Below are 15,116 nucleotides of genomic sequence, written 5' to 3'. Positions count from 1 at the left end.
TCCCGGATCACCAGATTGCCATCCAAAAGAGAGACTCTTCTTCCCAACACACGTTCACCGGCAATCTCCCACATGCTGGCTCGGCTGTCTCCAAGTTAAAGGACGGTTTTCTCCAAAGGCCAAGCAAACCTGCTGACGCCCTGATGTTTCCTACTTTTGCTTCTTGCACCGGCTACCCCGGCCCCCGTCCCGCCCCGCGCCGAGTTGCGGGGTTCTTTGCCTGAGCCCTGCACACTCCCTGACCTGCCCGCTGGTTGGGGGCTCCGGGCGCGGCGGGAGGCAGGAGGGCTGTTGAGGCAGGGGTCCCCCCACTCTCTCTATGCCTCTCGAGCCGTCTGTGGCCCCTGGGTAAAGGCTACCCATGCCCAAGCACGCGGCCGCCTGCAGCGCGGGCCTGGGTTGCAGGGCACGCGGACGGGTGGGCAGGCGGAGGCCAGGGCTGCTCGCGGATTCTGGGCGCGGGCCCCGGCGATGCGGGCGCAGGGTCCCCGGCCGGCTGCAGAAGGCAGCCAGGCCCCCGCCCCGGCAGGGGAAGACCGGAGCAGCACTTACCTGCGGCGGCGGGGTAGGGGCACCGGCCTTATGGGACTGCGAGGCCGAGCGGGCCGGTCCGACACCAGCGGGCCGGGGCCTGGCGGTCCCACCGCCCTCTGCCCACCCGGACTCGGGCCGAGCGCGCGGGGGCCGGGCCGGGCCCAGACGCACTTCCTCAATCCTGCGGCCGGCGGGCGGGCGGGGAGGGCGGGAAGCGGGCGGCGCAAAGAGCGCGCAGGGCAAGGCCGCGGCACCCGAGGGTCGGCCGCTGATGACCTTCTGCAGAATGGGCACCAGGAGTCCCCTCAATGGCCTGCCGCACTTTGCCTAGCTGTAAGAAGTAGGTGATCGAGTCCACTGCTCGCCCGGGCAGACGCCAAGACCTTAGGGCTCTTGCAGGGCCAGGTTCCCTTTAGGTTTGGTTACAGGCACAGTTATAAGATTTGCCGGTTTTTGACTCAGCACAGCTTTCACACTGCACTGTAGTAGCCGCAAAGTTGGTAGGTTAGTTCTAACTTGTATGTTGACCATATATTCTGGTTGTAAATATTAAAAAGAGTGAATATTCATTTCTGCGTGGCTCCTTAAGAGAGCAATATAGAAGTATTTTCAAATCGTTAATATTTTGCAAACTGCTCTTCTTTTGCCACATGAATTGCTAATATAATTACGGTTGTATGCAAAGATATAGCTCTTTGGTGCATCTTTTAATTTTTAAAAATTTAGTGTTTATTTTTTGAGCGAGTGTTCTCACTGTTGGCCGGGAAGGTCTCGAATTCGTGAGCTCAAGTCATTCTCCTGCTTCAAGTAGCTGGGATTAAAAATGTGGGCCACCACACCTGATTGGTAAATCATTTTAAATATCTGCTTGGGGCGGGTGACCCAGGATAAATAAAACATGGTGGAATGTTCCCAATCCATCAGTATTGGACCTGTCATAAGGGTATTCATCACACCATTGAGGCAAAAACCTAAAAGAAAACCTAAACATTGATGCCCATGTTGCAGGTAGGATTCAGATTCTACTTCACCTGTCCATCCAGAAAAGAATCCTGCTCAGAAAAAGCAGAGGGTTCTACAGCTTGGCAGGACCAGCACCTAAGGCTATCAGGTAATGTCTGTCCCTCAACTATTCCCAGGACTTTGCACAAAGCAAATTACCAAAACCCTCACTGTCATTTCACAAAATCTGGGCAGCCTCAGGGTCCCAGTACGACCTCAAGGACACCCCAGGCTGTGGTTGCATGGAGTCACTCCTAGACTTGGAGTGTAGTTGGCAAGGGAACCACCTGGCAACTCTGCTCTGCTCCCAGGAAGTTTCCTGGTAGGCTCTCCCGCCACAAAACGTCCTTCCAAAAGGGTGGGCACATTTTAGCAATCCCGTCCTCACCACTGAAGTCCTCTTACCAGTTTGCAAGAGCAGCAGTATGGTTGCTACCGAAAAGTCCCTAATAATTTGCCGGGCGGGGCAGCCAGTGTTGAGTGAGGCCCGAGACCGCCTAGTAGCGCCTCCAGAGCGCACCATATCGCCACCTACCGCCACCCCGAGGAAGCGCACACCCAGGGACCGGGCGGACTCATGGGGATGTGTGGCGGGCCAATGCAGATGGGGACAACTTAACTTCCCTTTTAAAACAGCTTGGGACTAGGCTAGTAAATATGCTCACTGTAGAAAACATCTGGTATATTCGACACGAGGATTACTTGTTTGGAGTTAAATGACCAGCATTTAACTCTATTCATTAGGCATGTAATGTAACTAGTTTGTACAGGAAATTTGGTATCAGGCAGTTAATATTTCTTTCCACTTTTTGACATCTGCTGACCCGTGGACTTCTTCCTTTTGCTCAAATCCCACCAAGATTTTCAGCAACTTCTAGTTGAAATGACCCTTTTTACGTCAGCTGGAAGCCACCTACTTCCCTGAACTAACATTCTGCCTTTTGAAGGTGCAGTAACTACCCGTTCTTTTTGTGTCTTCTGGCTATCTTTCTTCAGCTGGATACTCAGTTTCCTCCGACATTCCTCGTTGAACAATTTTTTAAACACCTGTTATTTATCTTGAGGCACTAGTTGTACACATGACTTGAAGTAAGACACAAAGACTTTAGAAAGTCTCTATCCACTACAGGAGAATCTAGGACACTCCAAAGGGTCCACTTTAAGAGAATATACCCCCCTCCCCTGGCATGCAAACACACATACATAACACGTTTGGTACACAAACATACACACACATATGCTCCACATCCTGTTGTCCCTAGAATGGTTCTCTTCAGGAAGACATATACTGGTAAACCAAATGAAGGGAAATGTCATGTTTTATAATTTTCTGCTTACATTTGGATTGAGAAAGGAGATGTTCCTAAATACATTGATAAATGCACATTGAGAGAGATCTGATTTGACCTCCCTTAAGGCATTTCTCAAAGGAGTCCTGCTTTGGAACTATGTGCTCAGTGACCTGGGCTCCAAACATCAAATGTGCAGGTTGAACTTGGTGATGAATGCACGATGAATGTTTTTGATCCAATTTCAGTGTTAGCTCACAACTTGGTAATTGAAACTTCTTGGTTAGAAGTCTTAGGAACTTTGCTAAGTTAATCCCAAATGCCTAGGTCATTACAGAGAAAATGAGAAAACAGACACTTGTGTTCCTGGTTGAAGATGTAATGCTTTCTTCCAATCCCCATTTTCTACACTCAAACCATCACCGCTTTATAAGACTCTAAGAGACTAGGGCAGCTTAGATGGTACCTTAAACTTAGTGAACCAAGACATAGGACCTCTGAGGCTTACCTCCCTGTCTGGTCAACCCCAAAAACCATAGAAAGGGGTTTTATACTTAGGTGAAGCACTGGGCCTGATCAATTGAGGAATGTAATTTTATTCATGTCATTGATCCTGTTTTAGCACAAGTCATATGGTACAGTAATTCTCAGAAAGGCTTGCCACAGAATTAAAATGGGCTTGGTCCAACAGTTAAAAAAATAACATTTCTCAAATACCCGATTTTATTTTATCATTGTTGAACACAATCTGCAGTTAGGATCAGAATTCCCAGTCTGATAGACTTATAAGCCATACCATAGGGGTAAACATTAAAAGGAGTGAATTCTAATATTATATAGATTTCCATTTCTAAATACAGTATATTACAGAAGGTTAAATACACCACCTCTGTGCTCTTACAGCTATAAAAAGATACATTAACTATATCAATTATAAATAAGGTAGCATTTCATATTAAAAGCATTATTATACAATGAAGGGATAGGAACCCTCTAATGTACTACTAAGAAGGTTAGTTAGTCTATAGTTACTGGAGATACTGCAAATTCAGTGTATGAAGTCAAATCCTGATTTAACAAGTTATTGGTAGTACAAGTGATGAGTGTTAACTGCTGGAGAATAGAAGATGAATTGCATATTGCGTATCTCTGACAAGGATGACAACCCTAATTCAGACATGATTATCTTTATACACACTGGTTCTGACATAGAGTTTCATTTTATAATTGCCCCCTCCAACTTAATCCTCAAACATAAGCACCATTTTTCCAATGAGAAAAGTACTAGATAGTAACAGGAAAAGTACCTGAATAACATAACTTAGGTTTGGTTTGGTTTTTAAAGTTATATGAGAATGCTTTCAGTTTTCCAAGTTAAAACATAGAATTGCACAATATTTGGATACACAAAGGAAGAAAAGAAAATTTTGTAACCTGTTAGTGAACTACTCAGGTTGCTTGGATGAAGATCCAGTTTCTTTATGGAATTCAAGTGCTGTTTGTTAACTAATCAGAAATTAATACCAAAATAGAACTTTAGAAAAACTGGACTGTATAACAGCAATCTTTCTACTTGTGTACATTTTACTAATCTAAAATGGATAATGGAACTAGAGAAAAGGAAAAGTGTATAGACTTATCAAAAACCATTACTGAATGTGGTGTCAATGCAAAATTTGTAAGTCATGACTTTGACTTGTCAAATGGGGGATTTAATTATGTTAGGATTTGCTATGTTGTTATGATGATGGAAAAGAGGTCCTCATCAGCAAAGGTGATACTAACATTGTTTTCAGCCAAGAGAGCACCTTGGTTAAGGTAGCCTATCCCATAGTTTTAGAGTAAGCTCCTTGGGATGTTGATACAGTCATATTCCAAAGGCAGCATTGATTTCAAGGTGAATCCCATAGTCAATGTCAATATGCAGTCCTCCAAGACCCATACCAGTGCATGCCCACGGCCTCTGGCACCCTTCCTGGTATGTGCTCCCTAAGAGTTCCCCACATCAGACCCTCAAAATCATTTTATTTTCCTTTTTAACTTAGTGCTAATCCTTCCCTTCTGTATGGTCTCTCCCTACCTCAGAATGGGGGGTGGGGTGGGTGTTGGCCTGTGCACAGGCAACCCTGAGGAGACCACAGGTGTGGGACCCTGTTTGCAGAACATGCAGGGACCTCTTTCCCAATTCCTACTGGAGTCAGATTCAGCAAAGCATTTTGAAGCAACTTCTGGACACTTTGAGTACCGTTTCTTGTTAGCAGAGCCCTGAGTGTCTTCGCTCTCTCTCACATCTGGTCTAAAGACAAAATCAGAAATGGCCAACAGCTCCCTCCCCAGACAGGACTGAATTTCACACACAACTTCCAGGTATCCACAGTTAGGTCAATAAAATGTGAGTGTGAGAGGAGAATAAAAAGCATTCATTCAATCTCCAGTAGATTGAAAGAGTCCAGAAGAAAGTGTCCCGGGAAGGTCAAGCACTGTACTTTTTTCCTTTGGCGAGTTTGATACACCACATTCAACTGTCCAGAGTTTGAGGAAGGAGCACTTTTTTCCTTCAGGGGTTCTTGTCATCAAGTTTGATGGTGACAGTTTTCACTTCTGTATATTCAGCCAGGGCATATTCACCTCTGTGATGACAGAAGAGAAGAAAATTCAAACTGAGCATGTTTGTAGAGCATGTTTTGTAGAAACTGTTCTAATGCCTGATTACTCTGTTGGGCAGATTGGGATTTGGGGTTCTACAAAAGTTTAAGATTGGGGGCAAAACTGTGAAACCTTAAGAGAGTAATAGCCAGGAAGATGATGAGTTTAAGTAACTGGAAATGTAAGTTTAAATTTGAAGGTTTTTGCATGTTATGTTTTTGAAATAGAAGAATTACGGGTTCACCTTCAAAAAATGAAGGGAATTTAAAAAAGGGGGGGAGGGGAATTCTCTTGGTCAGGGAATTAAGAACCAAAGAAGAGGGCTGGGTAAGTGAAAAAAGAGAAGTTGGGGATCAGAAATGACAATGAATGGTGCATGCCTGTAATCCCAGAGGCTCAGGAAGGAGGCTGAGGCAGGAGGACATGAGTTCAAATCCAGCCTTAGCAACTTGCAAGGCCCTAAGCAACTTAGCAAGATCCTGTCTCTAAATAAAAAATTAAAAAAGGGCTGGGGATGTGGCTCAGTGGTTAAGTGCCCCTGGGTTCAATTCCTGGTATCAAAAAAAAAAAAAAAAAAAAAAAAAAGAAAGAAAAAAAAAAAAGAAAAAAAAGAAAAAGAAAAAGAAGAAAGAAAGAAATGACAATGGATTTATAAGTTATAAATGGTGATTTGGAGCTGCATGAAGAGACAAAAAAGACTGAGGTCTAAGGTTATTGGCAGAGGATGTGGCCAGGGAATCAAAGAACACTGAGAGCCTGGACTGGCCTGGGAGGGCACAGCTGGGGACCAGCGTAAGAGAAGCGATGCCACCCTGGTAGGGTGAGGGGGGCAGACCAGTGCCATCAGCTGCACCTCGGAACTTGCTAGAAATGCAGATGCTTAGGTCTTACCAAGTCCTGCTGTGGCAGGTAGAATAAAGGCCCTCCCTAAAGGGTCCACATCTCACTCTCTAAACCTGTGAATATATTGGGTTACATGACAAAGGGGAATTAATATGGAATTCGAGTGACTAATCAGTTGATTTTAAAATAGGGAGGTAATCCTGGATCATTTAGGTGAGCCCAGTGATCTTCAAAAGTGGAGGAAGAAGGCAGACAAAGAGTAAATGAGGCACAGACACAGGTGCAGAGAGATGCTGCAGTGCTGGCTTTGGAGGTGGAGGAAGGGCCATCAGCCAAGAGGGAGGACAATCTCTAGGAGCTGGAAAGGACATGGATACACACTCCCCCAATGACCTCTAGAAGGGAATGTAGCCTGCTAACACCTTCATCCCAGCTCAGATTTTTATCCTACAGAACTGTAAGATAATACATTTGTGTTATTTAAGCCACTAATTTTATGGTTATTTGTTGTAGCAATAATAGAAAACAAATATACCCACTGAATCAGAAATTCCAAGGATGTTGCCCAGAAAACTAACCAGCCCCCCAGGGGATTCTGATGCATACTCAAGTTTGAAAACCACTAGCTTAGAACTATGGAGGTCAGTCAAGTGCTTTGTTTCTCTTGAGCCTCAGTTTCATCATCTCTAAAGTGGGAATACCATCACCTCCTTGCAGTTATAGCAATTAGAAATGATTCATGTGCAAGGTGAAATGTGAATAGTGAAAAGTAATATTGTTATTTTATTAATAATGTGTCATTGAAATTTTTACATACTTTCTTAAACATAAGTTGAAGAACCTGTGATAATGACTAAGTTATTTTGTAATATTTTCTAAATACACAAACAGAATGCTAAATTCAACTTTTATAGAACTGATACTCCATTAAAAAGTCCCCAAAGTAGATGGAAAAGTAATATGTATATATAATATACATAAATTATATAATGTATATTATATAATTTACCAACCTGTGTTACAACAGGTACTATTTTCTTCAATATATAAAAGTTCTTACAAACCAATTGGGAAAATAAAAATAACTAAACAGAAAAATTAACAAAGGACACAGTTTGCAGAAAAGAAATATAAATTCTGAAAAGTATGAAAAGGATACTCAACCTCTCACAATTAAAGAAATGCCCACCAAAACAGTGGTGAGCCTATTTGCCATGTGGCAGATCATTCAATTCTAGAAACTTATTCTGAAAACAATCTCCCTCAAGTGCATAAAGATCCACACACAAGGAAATACATACACATGGTCTGTAATAGTAAAACATCTTGGAAATAACACAAAAGTCCATTGCAGGAGACCATCACCAAGAAAAATGAAAGGTTATCCAAGACCCATTCTTAAGAGCAAAGAGTAATTTTCTCTTATTTCTTTTGAAAACAGAAGAGACTTCATTGCTTTCATAGAAAACCTACAATAAAACTTTAAAAGTGAGCACAAAATGTTGCATTGTAAAAATTTAAGGTTGTTAATGACTTGTCAAATTACTGAAGAAAAGCAAAGAAAGTGATGAAATGCTATTATTTTAGCATGTAACTAGTAAGTACAGAATTAAAATCATTCTTGTAAGAATAAGTACATGGATCCCCTCATTTTTTCTGTTTCTGCAATTGTTCTACTTCAAGTTCTCACTACTCTTATTCAATCCATTATGGCATTTCCTAACTGGTTTCTTGTCCAGATTCATCCACCTGGGCAATCATGAGGTCATTCATGAGTCCAGCCTTTCTCCCAATAAATCTCACCAGAGTACCAGGGGGGAAGGGACAGGTGATTGTGTTGTTCACTACCACATGCTCAGATCTTAATGTCATACCTAAGCATCAGAAATGCTCAATAAACACCTGCCAAGTGAATGAATAAGTGAACAAAATGAATGAATGAACATTATTAGTTACTTCTAACAAATGAGATTGCAAATGAGGGGAAGAAGAACTTGATCTTCAACATGACTTACTGTGTGGAGTTTTTATTACTGCCTTAACTTTATTACAAAGAAAAACAAAGAACTGAGAAAAAAAATGCTCAGGAAGGGGGGAAAAAAAAGTAGGCTCCATCCCAAGACTGGACTAGAAGCAGATCCCAGAGGGACTCATGGGTGGGTGGCCAGCTCAGGCAGCCAGATTTGGGGAAAACCGTGGAATCCACCGCATGGTGCTCCAGCATGAAAAAAAGGGGAACTCCTTGCAACATGAAGACATTAATTAGAGGTAATTAAACATGGAAATAGGGGCTGGGGTTGTGGCTCAGTGGTAGAGCGCTCCCCTAGCACTGGGTTCTATCCTCAGCACCACATAAAAATAAATAAATAAAATAAAGAAATTATGTCCATCTATAACTAAAAAGATATTTTTAAAAAATGGAAATAGGTTTCCAAGGCAGTTTCCAGGCTCCTTGTGAATATTCAAAAAATATTTTATCAAAAGCCTTGGGAAAATAAATGCCAAGAGTCCAAAAAATAGACATTCATAAAAGTTTCAACTGCGGCTAACTGGCAGGATGAAATGTGAACTGTGTCCAGTGGGCAGTCACCAGGCCCTGCTCTGTGCCAGGCTAGGGGAGGTGCTAAGGGGCAAGGGCACCATGAGAGTGGTGGGAAGGGAGGCCAAGGTGAGAAAATGCAGTGAATCCATTTGGGCCATACAAACTAGGTACCATGTGACTCCACATGCCTTCCTGTAGCATCTACAAACAAGGACAATTGCTTTGGGGACTGGAGTTCTTGCTGCAACATCTGGCCTCTCAGGGGAGGACTGTGTGGGATCTGAGTTCCCTAGCTGTAATGATCCGACTGTCTGAAGACGGCAGATCAGAGGAGGCAAATGACCACATGAGCCCTGGTGGCTTCATTCCAGGTGGCTTACAGAGGTGACCCTTGCCCAGCAATGCTCTATACTGTGGGAGGTCCAGGGACCAAGCTGCCAGTATTTATTCCCTGCTCTGTCACTCACTAGCTCCCTGGACCGTTTCCTCATCTGAAAGCAGTTGTACCCCTCTCACAGACTGTCACAGGGAGGACATGAACCAACCTGCAGGGCTTTCACAGAGCCTCTTATGGTTTGCTCAGCAAATGCTGGTTGTCATCAACACTATATTGTTGGAGGATCCTGGAGGGAACCCAGGTGACCTCAGTCTGGGCCTCCTGTCTCAGGTGGGCAGGCAGTTTTAAGAGTTAATGAAACAGAGGCTCAGAGAATGCAAACAGACACAAATAGGCCACCAGGGGAAGAAAGAGGTGACTGCAAAAGGTCTTCATGATCAAGAATTTACTCAAGTTCCCTGAAGGGGAAACCAGTCATAGGAATAAAGAGGATGCTCTCTACTTAGGCACACAGATGGCTCTGGGGCATTTGCCATCAGTCAGGGACAGGCCAGAAAGAAGGACTGAGATGGTACAAGGGTCCCTGATTCCATGCAGACTGGTCGAGAGCAATTGCTTAGGGTGGAAGCCAGCTCCGTTCCTTCACAAGAGCTTCGAGAATCTGCAAGTAGAGCCCTCACAGGCCCCACCAAGACCCAAGGCCGGGAGAAGTGTTTGAGTGTGTTCCCACTAGAAGATGTGCAAACAAGTACAAGGTAATGCATTTGTATATAAATGACACAAACTGTTTAAATAAAAAGAAGAACTCAAACTCTCAGAAATGTCTCAGGAACAGCCCTGGGGTGTTGTCACAGATGGTTCCCTAGGAACATTGAGCCTACAAGATGTTTGTCCACAAAGACTAATAAAACCCTGAGCAGCATCAAGAAGGAGATGGGGAAAGCAGCCAGCAGCCAGCTAGAAACCACAGCATCTCTACCCCCAGGGGCACTCCATCCAGCTCTGGCCCCGGGCCAGATGCAAGAAGGTCTGTCAGTGAATCTCCACCTTCAGAACTCATTTTCTCAGGGGGCCAGAAAGAAAGGAAGTATGGAGGGGTATATGGTGGACTGGAACACAGTGATGAGATCATGGAGGTCCAGCGGGTCTCCCAAAGAAGCATCAAGAAGGAACCATATTTACCCGTGGTGTATCTCCTGGGGCCCCTGCTGGGTTCACAAGATTCCGAGCCTGACTTGGGTTTGAGTCTATCTTTCTTGCTGAGAGTGGAGACTGTAAGCAATGACAGCCTATGCTTGGCAAAAGGTACGCTTTTCCAGAGATCTGTGGCCTCCTCTGGCAAGCCTACACCAAGGATCTACGGAACATCCTTGAGGGCTGGGTAGGGCATGAAAGCTGAGGCTTGAGGTTGGTCCTGTGGCCTAGAGGAGGTCAGGTTAAGGATGAGGGTGGGGAAGAGACCACCAGCCTTCGTGACAGGGGATACCCCAGACAGAGAGGGTTTGGGGATCAGGTGAGAGCTCAAGTCGCTACACTGCAATTCCAGTGCATCTTTTATTCCCCAGCTGGCAGGTTTGGGTGCCAGAAACACTTACAGTTCTCTGCCATTTCCCGACATTTTGAAGCCACCAAATGGAGCCTGTGCATAGAGTGCATTGTAGCAGTTGATCCTACAAAAAGGAAGAAAAGATACTGACAATTACCTGGAGAAAACTCCACTTCCATCTTGGGTGCTCCAGTTATTAGACACTTGATATAGGATGCTGCCTAACATATGGACTTTGGCAAAATTCCAATATTAAAACACAATGAATTCTTAACTTCTGCCTTCTCCTTCTTCCCACCAGAAGCTAAAAATTGAATATAATTCAATCTGGAGCTTTTCATTGGAATAGGAATAGAATGAAAAGACAAGCACAAAGAAGAAAAATATTATGGCCTAAAGGAATAAGAATTAGCTTTGAAATAACACAGACCTGACTCCAAGTTCTGCTTCCTGGACTGTGTGACTCTGAGCTTGTTACTTAAACTCTCTAAGCCTCAATTCACTCATTTTTAAAATGAAAATTACAATATGTAATCTTCAGAATTACTGGTCAGGCAGGAACTAGTATCCAGACTTTGCAGATGAGCATGCACTAATTTTAGAATCAGAACCAAAGTCAGACAGACAGTGCAGCAGAGTTGATCAAAGGCATAGACCCTGAAGCTGCTCTGCCTTGTACAGCTGTTCCTTTGTATACACAGGTTCTGCAACTTCAGGTTCGACCAACCTTGATTGAAAATAAGATTGCATCTGTACTGAACATACACAGATTTTTCCCTTTGTCATTATTTCCTAAACGACACAGTATAACAACTATTTACATTGCATGATTAAAGTATTAGGTATTATGTCATCTAGAGATCATTTAAAGTATACTGGAAGATGTGCCTAGGTTATATACACATACTGTGCCATTTTATATAAGGTACTTGAGTACCTTATACTCAAGTATATAAGGGTCCCAGAACCAATCCCCTGAGGATACTCAGAAACGACTTTACAGTATGTGACCTTGGGAAAGTCACTCAATCTCTCTGTGTCTTGATTTCCTTATCTATAAAATGAGGTACCTAACACCATTAGGGCACCCATTTCGGAAGGTGGTCTTGAGGATCCAGCAAAGTGTCCATATAATGGGTGCCGCATAATACACAATTAGATGCTCTCTGCTAACAGAGAAATAGCAGAGGAACCAGCCAGCAAAGCAGGACAGCCAATACACACAAGTACTCAACTCACCAAACTGTTCCAGACTCCAATGCAGAAGCCAGTTTCAGGGCTTTGTCCAGGTTTTTGGTGAATACGGCTGCGGTGAGTCCATAGTCAGTGCTGTTTGCTCTTTTTATCACTTCTTCAATATTTTTGAACTTCAGTATTGGCTGCACTGGTCCAAAAATCTATGATTAATTGCAAGAAGAGCAGTGAGAGACATGCTTGGGTAGAAATGTATGCTCTGAGCAGGTGTTTGGTCTTATGCCTTTTTCATATGCCCACGTGTATGACAATGATACTGGAGAAGAAGGAACATTAGATACCGTTTTAGCTGCATGATGGTTGAACTCCGAAGGAAAGGAATAAAATGAGACAAAAATAAAAAATAACAACCCCTACAATCTGCTGTATTTGTGATCTCTCTTTACCATCCGGGTTTCTGAGAACCCCTGTCTGAGAGCCTTGTGGGCAGGAGGGGAGGCACAAGACAAAAACCTCTAGGTGCAGTTTTGGAAAGTCATCTCTCAGGGTGTTCATAGGCAGGGCTGTAGGACTGTGTGGCCCAGCCTCCCGGTGCTGTTTTTCCACCAATGAGGATACCCTAACATGTTTCTATGATAACTCCTAGGGCAGGTATTGGGACAGGGTTCACACAGTCTACAACCCAGCAAAGAAAGGAAGAGAAGAGCTAAGAGCTTGCACATTTAAGGGGTATTTTGAAGGGGAGCCTGTAGTTGATTTAATGTTAGGCATGATTCTATCTCAGTAGAACAGTGCCCAGTCTCTGGAAATACCTTCCCAGTTTCCTCAGGACCTTTCATCATGGGGATGTTTAAAGAGCTGAGCTTTGTACCATCATGAGAGCGTTGGTAACCCCTCAAAATCTCAAGAAGAAAGTCTATGAAACACCTGTCCCAGGAAGGTCCCTGGAAATGCTCATTCTTTCATGTGCCCCAAATGGTCACCAGGTATCAGGGTCTTATCTTATAAGTCCTGTGCAGGAACCAGCTTCCAACTGCTTACCAGGAGGATTGGGAGACAAAGGTAGATTCACACTTGTACAGGGTCTCTTTAATTCCCATCATTTCCATGGTCCCAAGGGAAAATTTCAATGAGAATTCTTATTGGGACACATTACTTGAATGAGCACTTGTAATTTATGCTTTATCAGGAGGAATGCAAGACAGCTTTGAGCCCTGAATTTACAGCTCCATTCCTGCCTGGCAAGACCCACAGGTGGTGGCTGCTTTCTACACACAGGCTTCAGGATAAACTCAGGAATGCACTAGAAGACAGGGGAGGTTTGCTGCTCCCCAGAGACAACAGCAATGACTGGAAACTAAGGCTAGAACAAAGTCTGTGGCTGACATCCTATCTTTGGGGTGCCCCAGAGGTGCAGGGACAGGGATAGGAAGTCTCCCATAGGGGCCCAAAAGAAGAGAGGAAAGGCCACATAAAAAAGACAAATGCTCACCCCACAAAGACTTCTGGGATCTCTGGGTCTTAGAGGAGAATTGTTTGAAGAACCCCTTGGGCTACAGCTTTGGCTGAAGCCACACATACCTCCTCTTTGGCAATCCGCATGTTGTCCGTCACTTCTGAGAAGACAGTGGGTTTGATGAAGAGCCCCCTGTCTTCCATCGCTGAGCCCCCACATTCCAGCTTGGCCCCTTCCTTCTTCCCACTTTCAATTAGCTCCAGGATTTTGTCGAATTGTTTTTGATCGATCTGCAAAACACAGAAGGGAATTAAGTCTGCTTCCCCTAGTGCAGTAGCCACCATCTTTATCAATGGTCTTTGATGCTGTCCTCCCCTATGTGTCTTAACCAAGTTCTAAGTCATGTAACAAGCATGACTTGCAGGAAAATATGCTTCTGCTGCAGAAACGTGGGCCCTTTGGAACAGAGGAGGCCTGAGCGATAGGCTGTTCTCACCCTCTCTAGGTTTGGGGTTCATGCACACATCTGATTCCCTTCTCCATACTGAAAGGCCAGCTAGAGGGTGAAACAAGGTTTCAAGTGCTCATGTTCTTCATGCTCCCAACTCTTAGCACCCTGATAAAGTTGCTGCATTTAACAAATAAAAATATAAATTTGAAGCTCAGAAAAACAATATATGATTTTTTTAGTATAAGTGTGTTCCAAATATAAAAATATTGTTTGGGTCATATTCATGCTGAAAAGGCCTTTGTTGTTTATCTGGAATTCACATTTAATGGGTGTCATGTATTTAACCAGGCAACCCTGCCCCCTGCTCACTTGGCACCCTGGATCAGGGGAACTGTTCTGGAATTCTCCTTTCCTGGTGAGGAGGAGAAGTGAGCAGGAAAGCCAATTGCTGTACTCGGCAACCCTGAAAGCAGAGTGGAGCGAATCTCAAGGTGGAGTGGAGAGCTGCTCCTTGGTTGGTGGGAACCAGTTCATCAGAAAGGCTCCATCTTTTTCTACACATATTTTTATTTAGATATCCTTTCTTTCTTTTTTTATTGGTTCTTTTTAGTTAAACATAACATTAGGATTCATTTAGACATAATTATAAAAGCAAATACAATTTGTTCTAATTCAGTCCCCAGTACTTCCCCTTTTCTTCCCTGCCTCTCCCCCCCATTCCCTTCACTCTATTTTATGGATAATTTTGCTATTTACTTTTAGTATTTTTTAAGTTAGTGTCTTGTGAATGTACATGATGGTGAGATTCACTGTGTACGTGACCCTATGTACATATATGAATATACCACCTTTTGCTATTTGCTATCTTGTCTAGGGGTCCCCTTGGCTGGATTGTGCCCTGTACTATATAGCCTAACACCTGACTAGTGGACATGTTACCAACTGGCTGTGAAAATGGTGCCCCTATGGGGGACAGCTCAACAGGAAATGTGCGCTTCATGTCCACCTCCACTGGCCTTTTTCCTGAAATCCATGGGAATCCTATTCTTCATCATGATTCTGTTGACAGTGCTCTTCCTTGTGGAGTGGGAGAGACAGAGCTTTAATAGGTTTACTGTAGCTGAGACTTTTAGATAGGAGAGCTGGTTTCATTCTAACAATGTTAAATAGAGAAATAAGTAAACCCAATGGTGCATCTGGGCAACCATCTCTGATGAGCAGGCTGGCTTTCTTGGAAGGGGAGGGTGTAAATCATGTGTGTCCCTTGACTGACAGA

At 43.8% G+C, this 15,116-nt stretch overlaps 2 protein-coding genes across 2 annotated transcripts in view; both read right to left on the bottom strand.

Moving 5' to 3' along the window:
* Positions 1-713, bottom strand: part of Lrrk1 (leucine rich repeat kinase 1) — a 143,404-nt gene extending 142,691 nt beyond the window's left edge. The window contains exon 1 of the mRNA XM_047541288.1: positions 553-713. The gene's annotated coding sequence lies outside the window, so the exon portion shown is untranslated. The remainder of the gene's footprint in view (positions 1-552) is intronic.
* Positions 714-5,318: 4,605 nt separating this feature from the next.
* Positions 5,319-15,116, bottom strand: part of Aldh1a3 (aldehyde dehydrogenase 1 family member A3) — a 35,031-nt gene continuing 25,233 nt past the window's right edge. Inside the window, exons 10-13 of the mRNA XM_047541732.1 lie at positions 13,515-13,679; positions 11,979-12,136; positions 10,789-10,863; positions 5,319-5,455 (exon numbers count right to left, since the gene is read on the bottom strand). Of these exons, the coding sequence (XP_047397688.1) occupies positions 5,383-5,455; positions 10,789-10,863; positions 11,979-12,136; positions 13,515-13,679 (471 nt within the window). The 3' untranslated portion in view covers positions 5,319-5,382. The remainder of the gene's footprint in view (positions 5,456-10,788; positions 10,864-11,978; positions 12,137-13,514; positions 13,680-15,116) is intronic.

The sequence above is a fragment of the Sciurus carolinensis genome, chromosome 2, assembly GCF_902686445.1.
Source record: "Sciurus carolinensis chromosome 2, mSciCar1.2, whole genome shotgun sequence".
Taxonomy (NCBI): Eukaryota; Metazoa; Chordata; class Mammalia; order Rodentia; family Sciuridae; genus Sciurus; species Sciurus carolinensis.
The sequence above is the reverse complement of the archived record's forward strand: the minus strand, read 5'-3'. Positions and strand labels throughout refer to the sequence as shown.